The 24,067-nt window shown below is 42.9% G+C and overlaps 1 protein-coding gene across 1 annotated transcript; it reads left to right on the top strand.

Annotated features, from left to right (window-relative positions):
- Positions 1 to 1,296: 1,296 nt before the first annotated feature.
- On the top strand, positions 1,297 to 12,543 carry LOC124663848 (uncharacterized protein At4g18490). The gene is made up of 16 exons (XM_047201499.1): positions 1,297 to 1,346; positions 4,273 to 4,354; positions 4,626 to 4,746; positions 4,839 to 5,018; positions 5,113 to 5,325; positions 5,410 to 5,913; positions 6,271 to 6,453; positions 6,536 to 6,643; positions 7,578 to 7,760; positions 8,133 to 8,310; positions 9,165 to 9,229; positions 9,318 to 9,357; positions 9,880 to 10,035; positions 10,553 to 10,663; positions 10,756 to 10,833; positions 12,137 to 12,543. Exons 2-16 carry the CDS (start codon positions 4,291 to 4,293, stop codon positions 12,158 to 12,160), a joined length of 2,208 nt encoding a protein of 735 aa, XP_047057455.1. The 5' UTR covers positions 1,297 to 1,346; positions 4,273 to 4,290; the 3' UTR covers positions 12,161 to 12,543.
- The last annotated feature ends 11,524 nt before the right edge of the window (positions 12,544 to 24,067 follow it).

The raw sequence follows: 24,067 nt of genomic DNA, 5'->3' as shown, positions 1-24,067 counted from the left end.
AATAGCACAATGTTCGATTTGTTGGAGGAGGCGGCGCTAGAGGCGACCATAGAAGTCGTGGAGGCGGACCCGCAGCTCGCAGAGTACGAGGCGTGGGAGGAGGCGGCGCTAGCGGCAGGACCAGGAGGTGGAGCGGCGGGAGCGCGAGGAGGCGCGGCGGTGGCGGGAGGCGGAGCGGCATCGCCGGTGGGAGGCGCGCCAGGAGCAGGGCGGAAGGAGCTTGCGCTGCGGTGGTTGATGCGGGAGGAGACACATCGTCAGGATGAAGTATACGAGCGGTGGCGTTTGGCGGAGATGCATCTCCGGCTACAGAGGCAGGAGTTGGATCACCATCGGCGGCGAGAGGAGCTGGAGTAGTAGCTGCGTCAGGAGGCGGTGGCCGCAGATAGACCCGCCTACTTGACGTTCGTGGCGGAGAGAGCAGTGGGGGATCGATGACGGAGGAGCATCGGAGAGAGCAAGGTAGAGAGCATCGGAGAGATTTATGGGCGATCGTCCACCTCCACAGAGCCGGGTGGCCAGTAGGTAGTAGGCTAGAGATAAACAAGTTTCACATGTCATCTGGGGTCGAGGAGTGAATAATGTTTTACTCGAATTTACCCTAAAATATTATTCATTTCCTGATCCTGAATGACATTAAAATGAGAAGTATACATATTTACTTTGTGTAAAAAAACTCCTATCGGGGCCGCCGGTTTGGGGGCGCCGCCGATGTGGGAACAGCTCCCCTAAATAGAGGATGCAGTGCCGACGCCTACCATACGGAAGTGCCGGCCCCTATTTGGGGGCGCCGAAGGAGATGCTCTTACAATCCTTCCCACATACTCCCAAATATTTACAAATTTCATCTAAACAAATCACTATGCTCTAGAACCCAAATATTTACAAATTTCATCTAAACATGACGTATGTACAACTCACACAAATTACAAACTCTTACCTTTTCGTAGAAAAAAAAGGACAGGGTCAAGAAAAAAATATTTCCCCAGAAAACACAGGTGAATATCCGCTCTCGGTCTCCGTGCAGTCCTTGAAAATTCAAAATCCTCAAAAATCAGCTCGCCTCCACGGTTTCCTCGCCACCTTCCCGTCCCGCACCGTACCATACCTTCATTTCCTCTCCCTCCTCCTCCTGTCCCTGGGTCGGTCCTGACCTACCCAAACCCGACCCAGTGCGCACTATCTCCCGCCCTCGAGGCGCCGCCGTGCCATAGCTTGCCGCCGCCGCCAACGCATCGCCGCCCAATCCATCCGCCGCCTCCCACGCGCGTCGCCTCCGCCGCCGTTCCCGTTCCACCCCATTCGCGTCACTGCCGCATCAACCCCGTCCGCAAATTCGGCCCGAGGTACGAGCATTTCGTCATCCACTAATTCGTTAAACCCTCGCCGACCCCCGGAAATTTGGGGTTCGCTGCGGTGCGCACCCGGTAGGTACACCTTCTAGATCCTCCCCTGGTTGGCGCTTCCGTTGGCATTCTAGGGCAGTTTCTCATCGTAAGCGGAGTGCTCCGTATTTTTTTTGTGCCGAATTTCGGAAGTTTAGCGCAGGATCCAGGAAGGCCTCCACGCTACCCGTTCCGTGTGTGCGCGCGCGAGCGCCGCTGCATGATCGAATGTCTTCGTTGTTTTAAGTACGGTGTACCATGCCGCACCTAGCAATCTGCGACAGAATTGTTGTCGATTTTCTCGGTTCCATTAGCTGCTGGCTTACGCATTAATTCCAGTAGCTTTCACGATCTTATTTGAGTGGGATACTCTTATGAGCAGCTGAATATGCCACTGGAGGAAAGGAATGCTGTTTTTCTACATCCCTTTCCGTTGCTATTATCGGGAAGCTGTTTGATGTTTTGATTGAGCGAGCGAGCAAACTTGTTTGGAATATAAATTCTCAGCATTAGTGTTGCGACCTCCATGTTCAGTTAATGTAACGACAGTATCTGGCCACCTAGTTCACTTTGTAAATGTCTGATTCCCTTGCGTAGAAAATATATTACTGCAGTTGCCAGAGTAACATCTGAGTGCTCCAGGTCTTTAAATCCTCTTCCGAAGGAGGGACCATCAATACTACTCTCAGTTTTGTAGAGGTATCTCATGGTTAAAATGATGCCTTGGGTATTCTGGATTCTGTAGTATGTCCGTGTAGCCTGCTTTCAAACTATGATCATGTTTGCTTTTCCAGACTCCATTTGATTGCGTGTTGTCGAAATCTCAAATATAGAACTTCTTCGAAACCTTGTCTCCAGGAATGCTAATTCCCCCTGTCGATGAAAACCTGTGTTTTCACTGTCAAAGTTATCTTCCACTTTGCTGTTATCATTATTGCTAGTTGAAACTTTCAAACAGTTTGGTTATAGTTACATCTAGTATGAGACTGCAAGTCAAGATTGTTTTCAGCTGAGTTATAGTTAGTTTGAGCGTGTGCTCTTATGGCCCATTAGATTTATTTGTCAATCATTCAATCCATGATAACTTTCTACAAATAAGTGATGTACTTAGAATTGCACAAATCTCAGATATTATTTGTTGCTGCCGAGTGTGTGTGCCTATGTCTGATTGCCATGTTTTCCATCCTTACTGTTATCTAAATCTTTGATCTGCTCCTACCCATTAAATTCTCTGCTTGAGTGCTTGGTGAGGTTGCTTGTTGTGCTTGGAAACATGAGCATCTAGTTTTTACTGCTTAAATCTAGGTAATGTTACCTGAACTGAGGTATTATCCCAGAGAGAGCTAGGGTTCATTAAGATTTTGATATTCAGTCAATAGGCCCTTTCTTGTTTTTTTACTTCTATTTTCCCCGGACATTACATGCTGCATATTTCACACGTGCTTTGTTTCCTGTTAAGTACAGTGGTGGGAAATATATATGAATTGACCTATTCCAATTATGACACTAGTATAATTATCATATCAACAAAATTTACAAATATATTTAGATGTTTCCTGTATAAAGTGATTCAGAATATGCCACTGGAGGAAAGGAATGCTGTTTTTCTACATCCCTTTCCGTTGCTATTATCCCTTTCCGTTGCTATTACGGGGAAGCTGTTTGCTGTTTTGATTGAGCGAGCAAACTTGTTTGGAATACAAATTTCTTAGCATAAGTGTTGCGACCTCCATGTTCAGTTAATGTAACGTCAGTATCTGGCCACCTAGTTCACTTTGTAAATGCCTGATTCCCTTGCGTAGAAAATATATTACTGCAGTTGCCGGAGTAACATCCGATGGGTATTTGAGTGCTCCAGGTCTTCAAATCCTCTTCCGAAGGAGGGGCCATCAATACTACTCTCAGTTTTGTAGATATATCTCATGGTTAAAATGATGCCTTAGGTATTCTCAGTTCTGTAGTGTTGTACCGTGTAGCCTGCTATCAAACTATGATCCTGTCCAGACTTGCTTTGCCAGACTCCATTTGATTGCGTATTGCCAAAATCTCAAATAGAGCTTCACTTCTTCAAAACTTTGTCTCCAGGAATGTTAATTCCCCTGTTGATGAAAATCTGTGTTTTCACTTTCAAAGTTATCTCCACACTTCGCTGTTATCATTATTGCCAGTTGAAACTTTCAAACAGTTTGGTTATAGTTACATCTAGTATGAGACTGCAAGTCAAGATTGTTTTCAGCTGAGTTATAGTTAGTTTAAGCGTGTGCTCTTATGGCCCATTAGATTTATTTGTCAATGATTCAATCCATGATAACTTTCTACAAATAAGTGCTGTACTCAGAATTGCACAAATCTCAGATTATTTGTTGCTGCTGAGTGTGTGTGCCTATGTCTGGTTGCCATGTTTTCCATCCTTACTGCTCTCTAGATCTTTGATCTGCTCCTACCCACTAAGTTCTCTGCTTAGTGCCTGGTGAGGTTGCTTGTTGTGCCTGGAAACATGTGCATCTAGTTTTTACTGCTTAAATCTAGGTAATGTTACCTGAACTGAGGTATTATCCCAGAGAGAGCTAGGGTTCATTAAAATTTTGATATTCAGTCAATAGACCCTTTCTTGTTTTTTTACTTCTATTTTCCCAGGACTTCACATGCTGCATATTTCGCATGTGCTTTGTTTCCTGTTAAGCATAGTGGTGGGAAATATATATGAATTGACCTATTCCAATTATGACGCTAGTATCATTATCATATCAACAAAATTTACGCATATATTTAGATGTTTCCCGTATATAGTGATTCAGAATATCAATATTGTTGGCATGCATGGTTTCTCTTCCGCTCTGTGTCTTCGGTGCTTCCTAATATATTTCTGTTCTCCTTCTGCGTGTAGTCCACGTTTGCAGGCATTATGGACGAATCACGAAAAAGAGCTGCCTCTAACGCGAATGCTAAAAATGCAAGTTCATCCCTTGGTATGTATTTGTTATTGATATGATAGTAGGTCATGCACCATGCTCCCTTGTTTATGCTGCACTGTAGTCAAACTTATCTGATACTGGTAAAATGAATATTTCTGATTGATACTGTATAATTTATGTCCATTGTAATTGCCTCCTGCTTACCTGCAAGACATTAAATCCATGATACATGAACTGTGTCTTTAAATCTGTGCCGCAGATTTAGAAAATTTCTTCTTACAACTGTACCAGTTTAACCTGGTGTATTCATGATATTTGTTGGCAGATGAAGACTTTGGCAATGATTTTCTTTCGTCCTGGAAGGTACCAAAATCAGGAAAAGACACAATTGACTTTGATGTCGAGTCAGCTCCGAAAAGTAGCAAGAAGTTTAGCTTCGACAATTTGTGAGTGTTAGGCCTGGATATTTAATGCAAACAAGTGAATTATTTACTATGCACTGTTTATTATGGTGCTGACAACCTCTTTCTTTGTCTAGCGATGATTTTGGAATTGATGGAGCATTTGACAAAATATCATCATTTAAAATGGGCATGTCTGATCTTGATTTCTCTAGTCCCCTCAAGAAAAAATCAAAACACAGCAGTTCAAATGGCAATGATCTTTCTGAAGGGAAGAAAGATACTGAAAAGGACTTCTTTTCCTTTGATTTCAATGAGTAAGTTACACTGTCTGGTAAAGTCTGGTAATTATGCTCCACATAAACTTCATGCAATTAATTTTTTTATTTTTTTTATTTTGTTTCCTTAAAGTCTGGGCAAGTTCAATCTTGACACGAAGTTGGGCTCTGAGGAGAATGTTACAAGTAGAACTACAGAAAAAACCAACCCCATCTCTTCAGAGGGTAATAAAGATCCACAAAGAGGTATTTCAGACAAGGGCACTGATGTTCCCGAAGATAGTAAGAGTAAGGAACAAACACAAACACATGATGCTTGTACTTTGAAGCCTACTCATTTCACAAGGTAGGAGAATGTAACGAATGCCAGTATTCTGAAGTCAAATATTGATGCTGCCTAGTCATCTAACTAAATGCATCATTTTTTCAGCATCAATCCTGAAAGAGTGGAACAGCTTAAAGTAGACATGGTGTCAAATGATATGCTTGGAGACCACTCTAATGAGGCACACCCAACAAAACCAGTTGTTAACAGTTCTTCTCATAGTTTCCCTTGCAGTGCTGTATCTGCTGAAGATCCAACACATTTAAAAGCCATATCAGCTCCTGAGAAAAGTAAGGAAGATCCTGCGGTGGACCTGAGTAAACATAATATATCGAGGGAGAATAGTAACAGTGAGCAAGAAGTTAGTTCACAATCCAGAAACACCAGCACTGAGAATCGCTACATCTCTAGAAGACCAATGGGTCAATCGGATTCTCAAAACAACCAGAATGAGGCTGTGGAGGAAAGTAGATCTCTCAATGAAGGAAGTCATGGTAGCCAATCTTTCGGGGGCACTTTAATGAAGCCTGTAAGGAAGACATCATCCGGGACAAATAATGTTGAGAAAGGGACTTCAGGTCCAAAGAATCTCTCTTCGACAACGCAGAGGTTTGTTTTGGACATAAATTTCTTTCTCAGCAAAATATAACATCCATCTAGTGCTGCTGTTTATCTCACAAGAAACATCATATCTTGAATAAGTAATCATAAATATAGGATTAAGTGCATTGCACATGTATTATTTACAGAAGGAAAATGCACCATGGCCCATGGTTATGCTGGATATCATATATTGGTTTACATTTTTTAACAGGGGCATTTTGGTTCTGTAGTGGGAGGGAATATAATATAGAATATTTGTGACAATGGAGCTTTTACTTGTTTGTGTGCTTAGTTGTGTTGCAGTCTTGTGTGTCAATTTCTTGTCAGTTATCAGTTGAAAGTATTCTAATACGTTTCATGCAGGGAAATCAGAAATGTCAAACCTGCATTGGTGAATGAAGCAGGAACCTTTTCTCTTCTGTCAAAATCTGCAAATACGAAAGCAAGCAGGCCTCCCCAATTAACTTCAGAAACCACCTTAAATCAACTAAGTGGTGCCAATAACGTGATAAAAAAGACAAATACACATACTACGGACTTGAAAAGGTAGTAGATAGAATGGCAGGCTAGCATGCACTTATAAAAATGCTATGAAATAATGTTGTAATTAACGCTTTTTTAAATGCAGGGAACAGAAGCATGCACAACCTGAAAAACTTAAAATCACATCGGCAAAACCATACTGCAAGCCTGGATTACAAGGGTTGTCGACCACCTCCTTGAATGCTAAAAACGGGTAAGAAATTATCATTATCAACCTTCAAATCATACAACAATCTGCTTGGGTTGAAATATTATTCTGCAAATGATTACTTGGGTATGCAAAATTCTGCTTTATTTCTTCATATTATGATGTTGACCTAGGTGGCATAGTTCCATAAGATATATTTTGGCTCCACCTTGTATAAACTCACCTAACATTGAACTGACCGAAAACCAGTCTGAAGGCTCAGTGCTATTGATCTTGTTTCTTGTAATAAATTTTGCTCAAGATAATGTGGAGCTACGGCTTACTGAATACTTGAATGTTCTTATACATATAAAGTGTAACATCCTGTAATAGTTTAACTTATCTTTCATAAGTGTGGTGGCTTTGGTGGAATCGATGCATTGACAAATACACATGCATCACATGCATTTTTCTTGGAGTCTCCACTGTGGCAGAATGCTCTGTGTGCAACAATGTATCATTCTCGACTTTCCACATCATTGCTAGCAAATAAATTCCATATGTTACTGTACTGTATTTTTAATTAAGAATCATACAGTAGTATAGTTTTTGAGGTAACAATTAGTATTAAGAAGTCGCTTACTGTAGTGAGCATGATCCTTGATCCTCGTGGACCAGGATTCCAATTGTACTCGAGCTGTAACTAACAACTGTACTTTGGATGTACTTCCTTGCAACCCTACATGGCATAACACTTAAATTTGGTCTACTTGTGTTTGACCATCCTCAGCACAACTTTTGTCAGTTCTCAACTGGTATTTCAAGTTCTCTGTGACACCGTCATCATAAGCTTGTAGTTATATCCATCTATTTCTGGACTTATCCACTTCTCTTATTACTTATAAGATATTCTACAAATCTTGTTGTAAGACCTATGTTCTATTTTGTTGTTGTTGTAAGACCTTGTGCATTCTAATAAATACAGATGCATATTTTTCAGAGTTGAGCCACATAGCGCTGGCAACTCGTCCTCATTGAATGCTCCAAGCAGTACAGCACATAGAACGGAGCATAACAATGTAACAAGTCAGGTACTCCTAAAAAGTAGCAAACCCTCTGATATAATACCAGACACCCTTTCCAAAGACAGTAAAAGACCAACTTCTCAACTCGCTGGATCAAGGTATAAATATCTCTACTTTTTTGTTCTAGAAAAATCTTGTTGTAAGACCTATGTTCTATTTTGTTGTTGTTGTAAGACCTTGTGCATTCTAATAAATACAGATGCATATTTTTCAGAGTTGAGTCACATAGTGCTGGCAACTCGTCCTCATTGAATGCTCCAAGCAGTACAGCACATAGAACGGAGCATAACAATGTAACAAGTCAGGTACTCCTAAAAAGTAGCAAACCCTCTGATATAATACAAGACACCCTTTCCAAAGACAGTAAAAGACCAACTTCTCAACTCGCTGGATCAAGGTATAAATATCTCTACTTTTTTGTTCTAGAAAAATTACATGGAAGGGGGCTGATACTATTTTTCTGAATGTAGAGTTTTAAAAGTAGGTACTATATCTAGAAATCCAATGTCTGGCTTGCTTGTGGAGAAAGATTCGGTACAAGTCAGTGGGAGTAGGGGCTCCCCTGTACTAACATCCAAGATCCCAAACTCCTTCGTTGAAGGAAAACCTGCATCTCGTAGCCCGTCCATGAGGCAAAACATGCATGAGGTTCTATTTTTGTTCTGCACAGTTTTATATCCTTAAACAAATTTTCTTTTATGCTAAAGCTTGTTTCCTTCCTTGATTTATCCGAATGCCTTCCTATGAGGGATGTGATTCATTCCATTGTAAAGGGATACATTTTTTCTCCAGTTGCAGATTTGCATTTTTTTATTCCTGCACTTTGTTTAAGCATATAATGTGCTGAATTAGGATTCTCCATCTTGGACTGCAAGTCACGAACCCTTGTACAGCTGACATTGACATCAATATATAAACCCAACACAGCCTCTGTTGAAGATACACACAAACCAATTCCATACTATTTTTTACACTGGTTATTTGCATATTGTGTTTGTACTCGTTGATTACATGATGCAAGAAAAAACAGATAATTTCACCTGCGAACAAGTGTGAAATAATATAATGGTGTGGAAATTTCTGTATCATCAGTTTATACACCAAACTCAATTTCTATTATTTAGATCCTTTGTCATAGCTAAGAAATCTGTCATGCAACTACAGAGGATACCTACTAGTAGATCATATTATCAACCTAAGTTTAAGTGTGTGCCATTCTTTAAGCTAGATATGCATAATTTAAATTTGCACTGTATAATGAATGTGTGATTATATTTCGAGAGCCAGAGTGCTAGTTAATCATGGTCGGTCTTGAAGCTTAAACTTCATTTTTTTGTGGGATTTCAACTTATTTGGACTTGGAGATTTTTTTCTCTAATAAATTTCTAAACTACAATGAAAAGAACACAAATAGTTTTGTTGTTTCTTATCTGTGTTCTGTAGTAAAAAAAACTGCTTTAATTTTGTGTACTTCTGTTCATGCTGTAAACCTCCCTTCTCAGGAATCAATTCCAGATGCAAAAGCCCCTGCTGTGCTTAAGCGCATCATGAGATCTCCAGCTGTGAGGTTGTTCGATGGATTGCATTTAACAGATTTATTATATCTTAAGACTACACTTCTTATTGAAAGTAACATATTTGAATTTATTGTGTAGAAAATCACCACAAACTGTTCCAGAGCCGAGGAATAAAATAGTAAGTGCCTTGAATATTTCTGAGATTGATATGTATATTTGCTCTATTAGTACCAGTTCCAAAGGCTGTCGTGCTACATGGTCAAACATTCTTAAAATCAATTATTAGTGATTATTAAGTTTCTTGATCAGAAGGAAAAACAATATCAGCATATAATCATGAAATTCTTCCGTCACATTATTATATTTTTACACCTATATGGCTATATGCCAGTAAATAGTACCCCCTCCGATTCATATTACTTGATGCTAATATAGATGTATCTAGACACATTTTAGTTGTAGATACATCCATTTTAGCATCAACTAATATGGATCGGAGGGGGTATAAGAATCAAGTCTCGTCTTTTTACATTGAGCAAGACGCTTGGGGCTACTAGTTTCCATAACTATAAACCATAGAGTAGCAACTCTACAAGACGAAAATTGTAGATATAAGAAAATCTTAAGCGACCTACGTTTGGAACTGGAAGTAGTATGCAGCTGTTCATGTATCCTTACTTTTCTTGATTTCACTGCTTAGATTCTAAGTGGAACTCCGAAAACTCGTATGGATAATGTGGTTTCTTCAACAACACCATGTGAGATGGGGGACATTTCAGACCTAGAGGTGCCTGCTCTGTTAGAAGATGATGGAAATGTAGACAAAGCTGAGGCTTGTAGAAAGGAGCTTGAAGATGTGAGTAAATCTGCCAATGCCGTATTACCCTTTTCTAAATCTCTTACTAGAATGCAAACTGCAAACTAGCAGCAGAAGTTCTCAATTTGAGTTTGTTTATGAGGCTTACCCGCTCCACCTTTTAAATTTATCTAGCTTTAGAGCTTTACAGCTGGACTTTGAAAAAAAAACAGAAGTTTCTCAAATTTATCACATCTTGCTGTACTTCACTAGTATTCTAACTTTTATATTTAGTAATTAGTAAAACTACTGCTGTGCTTTTAATCATGTGACAAATATGGAGAGTGACAATTTTCTAGATGTTATAACTTACAAAAGGCGCAGATGCATCTTCCAATCCAGCATCAGTAATGTTGCAATTTCATGAAGATAAATGAATAATATGAGACCTTACTAAGTGACTAAAATGGGTATCTGTTTCCTTCTTGATGGTGCACAAGCACTAACTTTACCCTTTGAAGCAGCTGGCTTTTTTACTTTAGTTGAAATATTCACATTTTATTGTCTTATCGTGCAGATGTGCATTTTGCTGAAAAGGAAACACACAGAAGCTAAAGAACTATCAGTTCGGGCTATTGTTAACAACAATATGCTGCTGATGCTAAACCACCCAATGTTTGAGGAGAAAATATCCTTTCTACTGCTAACCAATTCACATGTTACTACTGTATATATTCACAAGCATGGATGTTAAACCTGTGATTCCTTCACCAGAAGAACATGTCCGCTCTTCAGAAATTCGCCAATAGCCTGAGATCCAAGAAGCACTTATTTGAGGAAATTAGCGCCATCGATACGGTAGGTTAACACTCTTTCGTTTGTCAGTTTCTACTTTAGCATAGCTGTTCTTTCTTCATGAAGATAAGGGGGAAATCTTATATCAGTTTCTGTTTTTCAGCAAAATTGTGAATCTTTGTGCTCTTTGCATAGCTCCTGGTCCGAGCTCTTTTCAGTTCAACTTTCTCTATTATTTTCTTGTAGTTGTTCTTTGTTTTTGAACTCTTTGGATTTCTGATCCTATTATCTTGTTCTTGTTTTACTTTTTAATATATATGCACAGTAGGAGAGTACAATCTTCTTGCGAAAGACAGCAGCAGAAATGTTGATCTACTTTTAAGATTTGGATCTGGGTTGCTTACAGATCCTAGAAGTCTATTATTTTTCCATTGAGCAAACAAAAGTTAGATACATGATTTTTTTTGCCACATATAACTTGTCAAGGCTAGCAAATGTTATGCAATACTTTTGTATCTATTAGTTTAGTATAACATTTTAGCAGTAGTACATTATAGCATTATGTTATTCAGTAGAGTTTTGGGTTTCAAATTGCTTACTTGACCATGTTGTACAACATTTAAACGTGCCTTGCATTGCGTGCACCATTGTCAGATAATTACTCCATCTTCTTATGTAGGACGGAAAATCATCGTTTTAATTGTTAGTGTTATCTTTACTGTGGTCTCTCCTACTGCTAAGAAACAAAGTTACCAGCACAAGTGGTTACTGGTGGGTGTATTCCTAAAGAATGCTTAAAAGATACTCCCTCCGTTCCAATGAATAAGGCTCCTTTAAAAAAAGTCAAACTAAGTAAGCTTTGACCAAACTTTTAGAAAAAAACTATTAACAACTATAATATTATAGAGATATCATATGAAAATACATTTTGTGGTATATCTAATGATATTGATTTCGTATAGTACTACCTCTGTCCGTATTTAATCGACGCGTGAGATACACGTACATAAGCTACTTTGTCTGTACAGCATGCGTCAATTTAATCCGAGCGGAGGTAGTACATGTTAATAATTTATTCTAAAAACTTGGTCAAGCTTTACATAGTTTGACTTTAAAAAAAAAGCCTTATTCATTGGGATGGAGGTACTAGGTTATTTGTTCTTCTGTACAGCATGTGCATCTATTCAGTGTTTTTGATAGTCCTTCAAAAGGATGCAGGGCTCCTGGTAAATTTTGTGCATGCAGTACCTTGAGAATTACCCTTTATGGGCAGTTCATTTTTGTTAGCAATTTAAGTAAAGCATTTCCATATGCTGCCAATATAAAGCTTCCCGTCATGACCTTCCATTGGTTATTTGTAACCCAGTGCTTTGTGTTCTGGCAGCATTGATGCGGGAATACTGTGGGGAAGAAGATGCATCATCCAGGAGGAACATGGGTAATGTAAATGAAACGGAAGGAAGTCCAGCATATAAATGCTGAGGTGAAGTTCAAACACTACACTGAATACCAACCTTAGTCTCACAATTTGCTCCTGTAGAGATATTTGCTTGCAGTTGTGAAGTGTCCATATATACCTTGCTATTCACCTGATAGTTGTGGGAACTGGGAAGTATGCTGGCATTAGTAGTTGGATTGATCCCACTAGGACAATGGCCTTAGGCTCAAACGGATGACAGCCCAAGAGGGAGTATATAGGAAGTTCGGTCCAGTTGTTAAGTGTTGTTAACTCCTGGTGCCATCTGCGGTTAAATCATGTATCACATGCAACTGAAAGGAAAAAAAACTAATTTTGCACTGGATTAGTACAAGGGTAAAGTTCTCAATAATAATAACCGTGGAGTTATTATGGTTCGTGACTACTGACTAGGCATCCCGTCCATCTTATGCCTTGATTTGTAGCTTAAAAGTTGGTGAATTTTGGTATCTTTTTGTATGCTAGTGTGTTACGATTGGTAAATTTCAGCATTTCTAGCTTTTAGTACACTGGTGTGTTGGTTATCTAGTTGCAGCACACTTGGTAGCCCTGCGAGGCACGCTTCGGTGATTGCCAACGTAAACCACAGTGGGTCTGTGTCAGCAATGCTCGTAGTGTTTCTTGATTTTGGTTAACCTGTGGCACGGGGCAGCTGATCTAGAGGGCCATAGTGATTTTGGATTTACCTCTACTATACGACTTTGCGTGAATTTAGTGCACATCACAGGATGTCAAGATCCAATCGTGATTCTCTCCACTTAGACAAAAAAAGGGATTGTGCTTTACATCGTTTTTGTCCCGTTACCCAGCTAATGAGATAGCACCTGAAGTGGAAGAAGTTGCCTGTGCGGAGTAACCCGTTAGAGCATCTCTAGCTATTCCATCTCTAGCAGAGCCCGTATTCCATCTCTAGCCGAGCCCGTATTCCTCCAAACCGAAAACGCAGAGTTCGGACTCCCGAACTGTTCAGTTTAGATGGTTTTAGTAATGGCGCAGATTAGAAACCGAACTCGCGAACAAAAAATCGAAAATCAAACGTCACGGGAAAATGTGTTGCGATGATCTTGCGAAATTGAACCCATTCTTGCTCCGATTGAGCTACATTCGTCAATAATTTACATATAACTAGTCAAAATACGGGGCAGATCGAGGTACATTCGTTAATTTGATACCTAAACTACTAGATTAGGCCCTGGATTGTCACCGGGGCAGTTCTTGCGACGGCAGAGGGTTTTTCCGCGCCGGCGACTCCTACGCGACGACGAGCGCGGCCACCTCGAACGCCACCGCCTCCGCCGAGCTCCCGCAGGTGAGTGGCGGCCCGTCTGCGTCGTCGTCGTCATCGTTACTGTCGCCGCGCGGGGGAAGCGTCGGCAGTGGCGAGCTGCACGAGCCGGTGGGGTGGGGGGGGGGGGGGCTCCTTGGCTTCTCCTTTGCGCGCCTCCTCGCGTGCTGCCCGACGCGCGAAAGCACGCGGTCACTTCAGTGCCGCCCGCTTCCAAGCGCCGTCGGAGTGCACCCGCCTCGCGCGCTTCGCTTCCGACCGTACACCCGGCGGACGCGGAGCTGGCTTCCCGCCGCCGATTCGCCCCCCTCCCCTACCTACGCGTCTTAAGCGGCCCATTGCGGACAGAGGGGTGGTGGCGGCAGCGGCGGCAGAATTGCTCGCCGGAGAGGAGCCGGCGGCGGAGAAAGTGCTAGCGGCGGAGGGGAGTAGGGTTTGAAAACCGAACTCCCCTCCGCGGCCTTTTTTAATATGGGGCGGCTGCCGAGTTTTTCGGGTCCCCGAACTCGTTTTACGGGCCAGGCCTCGAGTTCGGGCTCCATTCTGGCTATTTTTGGCCTGAACCCGTAAAATCGTCGTACTTTTTCGGTTTCAGCCCGTTTTATGCATGAAATAGTTGGCTGAACAACTGCCAGACGCCAATACCTTGAAATCTGATAAACAAGTGACACGTCAATAGAATTATCCACTAAAGCTGTAGCTACGAGGAACCTTTGAATTTTTTTTTTGCTTTACCTGTCGATTAGAATTCAGAAACCAACCCGGCTGGCTCAACCAAATCAGCAATGCTCTGTGACGTGACCTCTCCCATATCTCCCAGTCCTACTGGCGCAACCAAAACACCCATCACACGACGTCTAGCCTAACTGTATCATCCAATGTTTGACTCTCCTTTTCTCCATTCTTCGGTTGAAGGCAGAAAAGTACCAAATTATCGGTGAGATAACTGTCACTACGAAGATGATATATCTATTTAAAAGTTGGAGTAACTTTTCGATCGTATGTATCAGACCTATCACCTATAGCGAAAAAGCGACGGGAACGACAAAGATCGGCAGGTGATATCCGGTAGATGGGGGGAGGCGCATCCGTCCAAGCTGCCGGTTGCTCTGCACCTTTGCACGGTGCACGTATCGCCGGCCGGGTACAACGGGCATCCACATTGGCCGTCGCTGATTGATCAAGAAGACGGGTTTGTGTGATCTTTGTCCGGTTGCGAGTTGTGACCGTGCGAGTGCGAGGAAATGCGAGTGGTTGAAGCGCATATGTGGTCGTCTATGAATTGGAATGGAGCACCATGCATGCACTCAGGAGGGGATTGGCCTGGCCATTGGCTGGGCGCTCAATGGAGGCTATTTCTTTTCTGACTTTTTGGCCCTTCGGTGTCTTTTGAATAAAAGCGAGCCGTCGATGCAACTGTCGTCTAACCGATACGTCCCCACTGCTGACATTTGAAAAGCTATATGAGCATGCCTCGACGTGGATGCCATAACGGCTACGTGTATATAAGCAGTCTGGCTGTAGGCATGCCTCATAGCTCCAGAACACATTACACTGCAGTTGGCTAGCTAGCACCTCGATCCATCTTTGCAACAAAAGTCGTGAGATATATAGGGCATACATTGTCGTTACAGCTCACAACAGCCTTCGATCAGAGCTCCCTCACATCTCCGTAGCAATCCATGGCACATACCAGCCTGGGCCTCTTCGTCTGCGCCGTGCTGCTGCTCTCCGCCGCCGTGCACACGGAGTCGGCTCGGGTCTTGAGAGAATGGCCGGGAGCGGAGCTGGCGGGCCGCGACAGCGGCGCGGCCGAGACCACAACGGTGAAGGTGCCCGGCGAGGCAGGGCAGCAGCAAGCCGGCCCGGCGGCGGCCGAGTCCAAGCGCCTGAGCCCCGGAGGACCAGACCCCCAGCATCATTAGGTCGCCATTGTGGCGAGCTCTCATGTGTTCGCCCTGACGTCGAACGCCGTAGCAGGAAAACAAGTTTGACGTGGGTGTTTTTTGCGGGACGAATAAGGTTGACGAGAATATAATGTTTTCTTACTGTCCGTTTCCTCCAGTGCTGTTGTTAGTCTGTGCTTTCACTATGTCACTTCAAGTGTATTGTATCATTGCCTACAAAATATATTGGGCTATGGACGTGTTTGGGTTGGATCCTTTTCTGCGGTCAAATTAACTAACCTCTGCATTGCTAACCGAACTTCCTTTCTAGCAACAGGGGAAAGGGAGTCATTGATACGCTGCTTAAGTTTGTTTGGTATAAACAATAAGCTAGCGCAATAGTGCATGGCTAATACACAAAATGATCCACTACCGACCTTTTTTTTGGGCACTTCGTCTTTGTGATGTACTTCTGTCTTATACCCCGTAGTGCATCTAGAGCGGCTCCATGCATGTAGGAAACGTATCAGTATTGAGTCTAAACAAACTCTTATGCAAGCTGAGACATTCAAGCAACAGTTTTGCCAATTCCTGTTTGAACGAGAATTAGCTTAGAACTCAATCAACTTCTTAGGATGTTACGCGGAGACTCGTGTTGGTCAGTTGCGCCACGGTTGCAACTGGATTTTTGTCAGTTACAATTGAATTCTTTTAGTTGCACTATGATTGCAACTGAATATTTATTATTTGAAGTCAAAAAAATCAATTGCATCATGGTTGCAGCTGGGTATTTTCCAGTTGCACTATGGTTGCAGCAAAAAAATCTTTTGAAATGTAAGTGGTAGCTAATTCAAATGAGCGCTAGGCAGACCCTTTAAATAAATGACATATAAATTATGAGATTTTTTCAAGGGACATAAAATGTGAGTGGCTAGTTTTATGGGGTTGTCTGCGTGATGCTTAAAGAATTCCCACTTAAAACCAGCACATGATTAGTTTACTCTAACACAAAACCAACAATGCACGTAGTTGAAGCATAACAAAACAAATAACATCAACTTGAGTTTGAAATCCTTGCCCATGTCATTTGCATCTACAACGTCTGTTAAGCCGCCGCCGATGGTTTCAAAATTGACCCACATGTGTGAAAATCGAATTATCACATGCGGGTTTCCGCCGGACGTAATATTTGGCCGTTGAGCTAGTTGTTGTAAGATGGAGAATTTAGACGACACTTTGCTAGAACTGCCCGTGTTGTGCCCTGAAGCACTATATGTTAAGACTGCGGTGTCATCACATGCACACACGTCACCTTCTCTTGAATTCACAATACTACTTGACGACGCCGTGGGAGGAGAGATTCCAGGTCTATGCGGCTCGCCTTGAAAGAAGGCCAACCACCGCCACCATACCAAGAATGACAAGGAGAAGAATGACACCGACGTGCACCTGATCACACGAGTAGACACCACTTTTACCTCAAGGAGAAGGTCGGCCACCAACATTGCACCACAAGGCGCAGGAAGGGAAGGTCGCTGCCGGCGAACCCAGGCACTCGAGAGAAGGCCACCTCTTCCTTGAGGAGAAGGTCACCCACTAAAGGGGGCAATTACGGTGGCTTTCATCTCATCGATTATCAATCCCACTCTGGTACTCATGTCCATTGGCCGTCCTCGATCCTACCCATGGATCTGACCCATGCAAAAACCCTAGTACAAAGACTCACACAATAACACTAATGAAGACTCAAGGTGCTCAAGATTGACGAGAAGTCGCCATAGTACAAAGCGTCAAACCTGGTACTTTATCCCTGATGAACTGGAGGTACAAGTACAAGTGTACAGACACCCTCCTAATAATCCTAGTTGGTTCTCATGCTAATCTAACTTTTCTTCTGTCGACGTGCGTCGTCACGATCTCCATGCACTACAGGTTAGCTCATCAAAAAGGTTAAAGATGGGAAAAACTACTCTAAAAAATACGCCAGTTGGTACCGGCGGCTCTTCGTTCATGTCACGGATCGATTTGCATGCTTTTTCAATTCGAAGTCTTAATCAAATGGATCGGCTGGAGTTGGTGCCGTCACGACCGAACGTTGTTTTTGCTCCGTTCTATACGTTTTTCCGCAGGACCTTTATCTGGGTGGCCTATCGGCGAGCAGATTCGTCGGTTCAGTTCGGTCGGTGCGTACGGACATGATGTCTGTGCCAGCAGCGGTTGGACGGCCCTTCAAGACGTCTAACACTAGTTGACTACTCTCGATCTAATTTCAAATTCTTCAGTGACGACGCTGCAGAGATTGAGACTGTGAGAAGGATCCTAATATGATACATATATGGAAATTAAATAAAATAAATAAAATAATCACGCGTGCGGTTCTCGTCAGGCTGTGTGTTTCATATCGACCTTGTGTGATTGGCCGGAAAGGGGACGGGTTTGCATATTCTGTTCTCGTTTTGCTGGTAAGATGTTGATGGGTGCGCAGTTGGGATTCTTTCGGATTCTGTTGTGCTGTGGAAACCCATCTTTCGGTGGAAGTATATACGACAATATCGTTCTGGCCTAGGCGTGCATGCATGCGCCGAATCAATGAGGATGAATTACAAAGATGGTCCATGGGGTGCAAAATTAGACTCAAAATATGTTAGAACTAGAAAAGAGACGCTTCTTTTCTTTTGCGATTACAAGGATGGCATACACACATGAGCACTTTTTTTTGCTTAACCTTTGGGTCATGTCCTTTTGTATTTGTTTCTTAATCTGGCTATAGCAGACAAGTTCTTGAAATAGTGTTGTTATAGAGACTGGATGTACTTGATCTTATCTTGATATTACTGTTTTGCCCTTAATTGGAAAAATGAACATAAAACCACATATTTCCTCCATTCTCAAATAAGTGTACTTCTACCATTTGTCTTAAGTTAATTTTTCTTAAATTTGACCAAATTTATTGAAAAACTTAACTACATTTATTGGATTGAATTAGTACCACTTGATCTGTTTAAAAATATAGTTTCGTGATATACGGATGTGATATTAAATATTATATATGGTGCTACTCTTTGTATAAGTTTGGTCAAATGAAAAAAAATAACTAAATGCAAGATAGAAGTACACTTACTTCAGGACAAAGGGAGTATGTACTACAAGTGGCGTCGAATAGTAAGGCACAATCCAACAGAAAATAGTAATGCACAAATCTCAACAGATAACTTTTCACCGTGTATGTGTACACACATGTGAGCAATTCACTCGGACTTGGTGCATAGATATAGCTATCTTGATGCACGCATATGGCAGAAGTACGTAGGTCCAACAAGAAAATCAAGGTGGAAATTAGGGTACATAACTAGATGATAGAAATTTAAGGGGAATGTTTTGAATGGCTACCATCCGTCCCGAAACATATGCATGATCTAGCAAGCTAGTAAGCTGTCTAATAATGATGGTACACATGATCGAATGACAGCATGTAATCCCTCCTTTTCTACTTATATATCACACTCACTGTCTCACACATTATAGAGATTTAACTTTGATCATCAATTTGACAAACATAATGTAGATTTTATTCCACAAGATATATATCACTGAATTTGTACTCACTTTTTTTTCCGCGCTGGTATAATTTTATGGCTCATGAATGGGAGTGATATTTTGTCGTTTGGGCTGTGTAAAAAGATAAAATTTGGTGCTAAAAATAAGGCTTTTGTAAGACATGTTTTATCTTTTTTACATTGACCGCAAAAATTATCATTTTTTTTGCGAAACTGTACAAAAAGCACATAGATTGTCAAGATTTATATGCTATTTTTTTGTTGAACTTGTTTGACAATTAGAAATATGTTTTTTTGGTGGAGGGAGATATACACCCGGTAGCCGAATTGAATTTCCCATGATGAATCATATACAGTGTTATCGATCAAATTGATGGATCAAGTTTTATAACAAAATCTATATAGGGATGGCCATAGTACTATTCCTTTCTAACAAGGTTTGGTGAGGATTGTGGATTAAGCTAGCTAGCTAGCCAGCACAAGATTGGTCAAAGTCTGTAATTAATATTCACTGGATATTAGGACGGCATTTTCATAATGCTGGCTACTAGCTAGGAGATATGATCAAGATACCGCGATGTTTGTTTAAGTCCGCATTGTTGTGTTGCTGCGCTTAAAGGTTAGAATGATAAGACACGCAATGTTTAGGGGTGCAGTAGTAGTGCACACAGAACTTAACGCCCAGATAAAAGTGGATTTGAGTACACCTTGCTAGTTGATACAGTAGCCTTGAACAATGTGAAGGACGCTTTGCACTTCTCCGAAAGAAGGTAATGAACTGAACGGTTTACCTACTCTTAAGAGTTAAAGCAAGTCCTTTAATTCAAGTTTTTATTCTTACATTGCAGAATGAATCAAATCTCCCCAAGACAACTTCCGTTCTCAGCCCATGAACAATATGGATCCCTCGGACTTGGAAAATAGACCTTCTTAATCAGTACTTTGTACCGGCGGATATCAGCGAAATTCTAAAAAACCCTCCTTCATCAAGGTTGGATGCTGATCATCTTGCTTGGGCTCCAGTTAGGCATGGAATCGTTCGTAGTGCATATGGCATGGCAATGGATGAGTTGTGACGTGTGTCAACTGAATCTTCTAGTTCAGCTTCCGATGGTATGAGGAAAGTTTGGGATTTGATATGGAAATCTGCGGTTCCACCAAAGGTTCATCACTTTGCTTGGATACTAGCTACAGATTCATTGCCAACTTGGAGGAACAAACATATTCAAACACTTAGGTTACTGATCAATGTCCAGTATGTGGTATATATGGAGTCGGAGGACAATTTTCATCCATTTGTGAGATGTAACATGGCAAAACAGCTATGGGAATTCATGGCCGAGAAGTGGCATCTCCCTGCTTTCGAATCTGTAGAACATACAGGGGTGGATTGGCTAATTTCATTGCTTGGGAAAATATCTAGTGGAATGATCTGTAGGGTCTTGATGACATTGTGGCGTATATGGCATGTCCGGAATGAGATTGTTCATGGCAAACCAAACCCGCCGTTAGAAGTTTTTTTTTTTTTTTTGATAAGGGAGCATAGCCCCCGTCTCTGCGTCAATAGATGCACATGGCTTTGCTTTATTTAACTAAAATAAAAGTTCACAAATAATCTAGAATTACAATTAAGGAAAAGCTAAGGTCGACATATGAATCAGCGCTTCCTAATGAGTTATTTGGAATCCTTGTTACAGATTAAGCACCATGCAGGCGAGGGCATTGTTAAAGGAAAATTTATATTGGACTCGGAGGAGAAGATCTTGCATGCAACTCTTACAACTGACCAGAACCTTTGGCCTGCTGGTCACCACCTCCTGAAAGGTGGTACAAGCTTAACACTGATGCATCATTTGGAACAGACGGAGATGCAGGTGCCACTACAGGAATGGCAGTAGACGCCGAGGGCCGAAGTGTACGCCGACGGCCAAATGTCGGGGCCGTCGGCGTACGACCTCGCCAGGGCACCGCCGAACGTCGACCGTCGGCGTACCCATGCCGTCGGCGTAAAGGTGGCTACGCCGAGGGCTGCCCTCAGCGTCTACCTGGCCCTTGGCGTAGCGTCGGCATCGTCACCCCTCGCGCCTGAGTCATCACGGCGCTCACAGCGTCAGTCCATACGCCGAGGGCCACCCTCGGCATAGGGCATGCCCCTCCTATGCCGACGGCCACCCTCGGCATATGGTTTTATTTTTTTTATTTTTTCCTCTCTCATATTACTTTATATTATGTTTGTATTATTTATTTACTAGTATGAATTATGTAAAAAATGGTTCTATTTTTAAGAATTGGTAGATGGCATATGTAGGTCCCACGAGTGACGCTCTTCGCAGACGGGTCAACCGGAGCTACATGGTGTGCATTTGGGAATTGCGCAAGACCTCCCCGCAGTGGTAGGATACCTCATACGCACCACCTATCGCATGCCATATGCGCGCGCTAGCCATCTGGGAATCCTCCCCGCTTCCCGCGGTGTCCCGCCGAATCCGCTGGAAACTGATCGGATTTGAACTAGGGCCACACTTTCCTTAGCTCAATAAATCTCGGGAAAAATGTTTTTAGGTCTACGACGCATCATTTTATATGCTAAATGTTTTCCGTTTAGCGCGTTGGCAGGCGGGTGCACCCGCGCGTCCGGTACGGCCATACCGCATGTCCCGGCGGCCCCGTTTTGCACAGTTGGCAAAGTAAACGAAGTCAAAAAGTCACGCGGAGCCACGTGGCGTCATTTTATGTGTCCTAGTAACCACTGCAAAAGACGGAACTGGGATACGGCAAATATCTTGAAAAACCCTTCACGAATAGGGCTATCACGTCGGGAGTTCTATGGCTTTTAGGGGAAATGAGTAGGAAACGGCCCGTGGCACCACATAGTTTGTCGGAACGAGGCCATATTTGGCACGTGCGTGGGCCTTAGGATGGGAAGCAAGGCCCCGGTCGCGGATTTCCAATCCGACCCACGGGCGACGGTGTTTCCATTTTCGGGGTGCCGGAACGGCCTTTTTTGTGAAGCAGCTACATGGTGTGCATGTTAGTATTGCGCGAGACCTCCGCGCAGTGCTAGGATACCTCTTACGCACCACCTATCGCATGCCATATGCGTGCGCTAGCCATCTAGGAATCCCCCCCGCTTCCTGCGGTGTCCCGCCGAATCCGCTGGAAACTGACCGGATTTGAACTAGGGCCACACTTTCCGTCGCTCAATAAATTCTACGAAAAATGTTTTTAGGTCTACGGCGCGTCATTTTATCTGCTAAATATTTTCCGTTTAGCGCGTTGGTGGACGGGTGCACCCGCTCGTCCGGTACGGCCATATCGTATGTCCCGGCGGCCCCGTTTTGCACAGTTAGCAAAGTAAACAAAGTCAAAAAGTCACGCGGAGCCGTGGCGTCATTTTATGTGTCCTAGTAACCACTGCAAAAGACGGAATTGGGATACGGCAATTATCTTGAAAAACCCTTCACGAATAGGGCTATCACGTCGGGAGTTCTATGGCTTTTAGGGGAAATGAGTAGGAAACGGCCCGTGGCACCACATAGTTTGTCAGAACGAGGCCATATTTGACACGTGTGTGGGCCTTAGGATGGGAAGCAAGGCCCCGGTTGCGGATTTCCAATCTGACCCACGGGCGACGGTGTTTCCATTTTCGGGGTGCCGGAACGGCCTTTTTTTGTGAAGCGGCTACATGGTGTGCATGTTAGTATTGCGCGAGACCTCCGTGCAGTGGTAGGATACCTCCTACGCACCACCTATCGCATGCCATATGCGCGCGCTAGCCATCTGGGAATCCCCCCGCTTCCTGCGGTGTCCCGCCGAATCCGCTGGAAACTGACCGGATTTGAACTAGGGCCACACTTTCCGTCGCTCAATAAATTCCGCGAAAAATGTTTTTAGGTCTATAACACATCACTTTATGTGCTAATTTTTGTCCGTTTAGCGTGTTGACGAACGGTGCACCAACACGCCCGGTACGGCCATTTCGCATCTCCCGAGGGGGCCATTTTGGCCAGATGGCAAACTAGGCGTCATATTTGGATTCCTCTTATTTTTAGGTTCAAATAATGATATTGATGTTATATTTAGATTCCTCCCATTTTTCTGATCGATTTAGACATATTATTTGTGGAATTTCGATTTTCTGATTTAAAGATATTATTTATTCCATATTAAATAGAAAAAAGACAAAAAATAAAATCATTTTATTGTTATTTGAATTCAATATTATTATTACTTATATATTCATTGTTTCACTATTGTTTACTTAAGTAATTGTTTGGAATTCAAAAAGAGAGAGGTGTGCATCACAGTTCAAGGGTTAATATGGTTGATATGCTATTATTATCAGCAAGAGGTGTCAATTCATGAATGGAAGCTCATCCGAATGGAACTAAGAAGTTAAGCGTGCTGAGGCTGGAGTAGTGTGAGGATGGGTGACCGATTGGGAAGTTTAACCACGATTGTAATTTGACCCAAGATTAAGTGTACTTAGAGTTAAAAGTGTATAGGGTGAAAGATAAATAAGTAAAAAAAAGAAAAAAATGGTGTAAAAAAAATTAAAATTTGAAAATTTTGTAATTTTTTAAAAGTCTATGCCGAGGGGGTTGCCCTCGGCGTATGGGAGCTGTCAGGCTTCCCTGGGCTTGCCACGTCGCGTCATATGCCGAGGGCAATGCCCTCGGCGTCTTCACGCTTGCCGTTAACGGCGACGGCACGTCGGGGAACGTACGCCGACGGCGGCTACACCGACGGTGAGGAGGGCCGTCGGCGTAGGCGGCGTACGCCGACGGCCGGGCCTACGCCGATGGCATGGAAGCCTACGCCGAGGGACCTAGACGCCGAGGGCTGCCGTCGGCGTAGCCTACACCGAGGGCCAGGCGTGGCTACGCCGAGGGCAGCCGGCCGTCGGCGTCTCCGGCCGTTCCTGTAGTGTGCTGGGATGATTGTCCGCAACCATAATGGTGAAATTATCTTGTCAGCATGCCGCCATTTCGTTTCTTGTAGGGATGCTGGTAGAGGCTAGGGTTCTACCAGGACGGGGGCGTAGGTTGTAGGGGTGGAAGTGCTGCGAGCGAGAGAGAGAGAGGCGGCGCCG

The sequence above is a fragment of the Lolium rigidum genome, chromosome 6, assembly GCF_022539505.1.
Source record: "Lolium rigidum isolate FL_2022 chromosome 6, APGP_CSIRO_Lrig_0.1, whole genome shotgun sequence".
Lineage (NCBI taxonomy): Eukaryota > Viridiplantae > Streptophyta > Magnoliopsida > Poales > Poaceae > Lolium > Lolium rigidum.
Note: the sequence above shows the minus strand (reverse complement) of the source record. Positions and strands in the feature narration are given on the sequence as shown.

Coding starts and splice junctions, on each gene's coding strand:
- LOC124663848 (XM_047201499.1), top strand. CDS start 4,291: ATGGACGAATCACGAAAAAGAGCTGCCTCTAACGCGAATGCTAAAAAT. Junction 4,355..4,625: donor AAATGCAAGTTCATCCCTTG/GTATGTATTTGT, acceptor ATTTGTTGGCAG/ATGAAGACTTTGGCAATGAT. Junction 9,230..9,317: donor ATGAGATCTCCAGCTGTGAG/GTTGTTCGATGG, acceptor TTTATTGTGTAG/AAAATCACCACAAACTGTTC.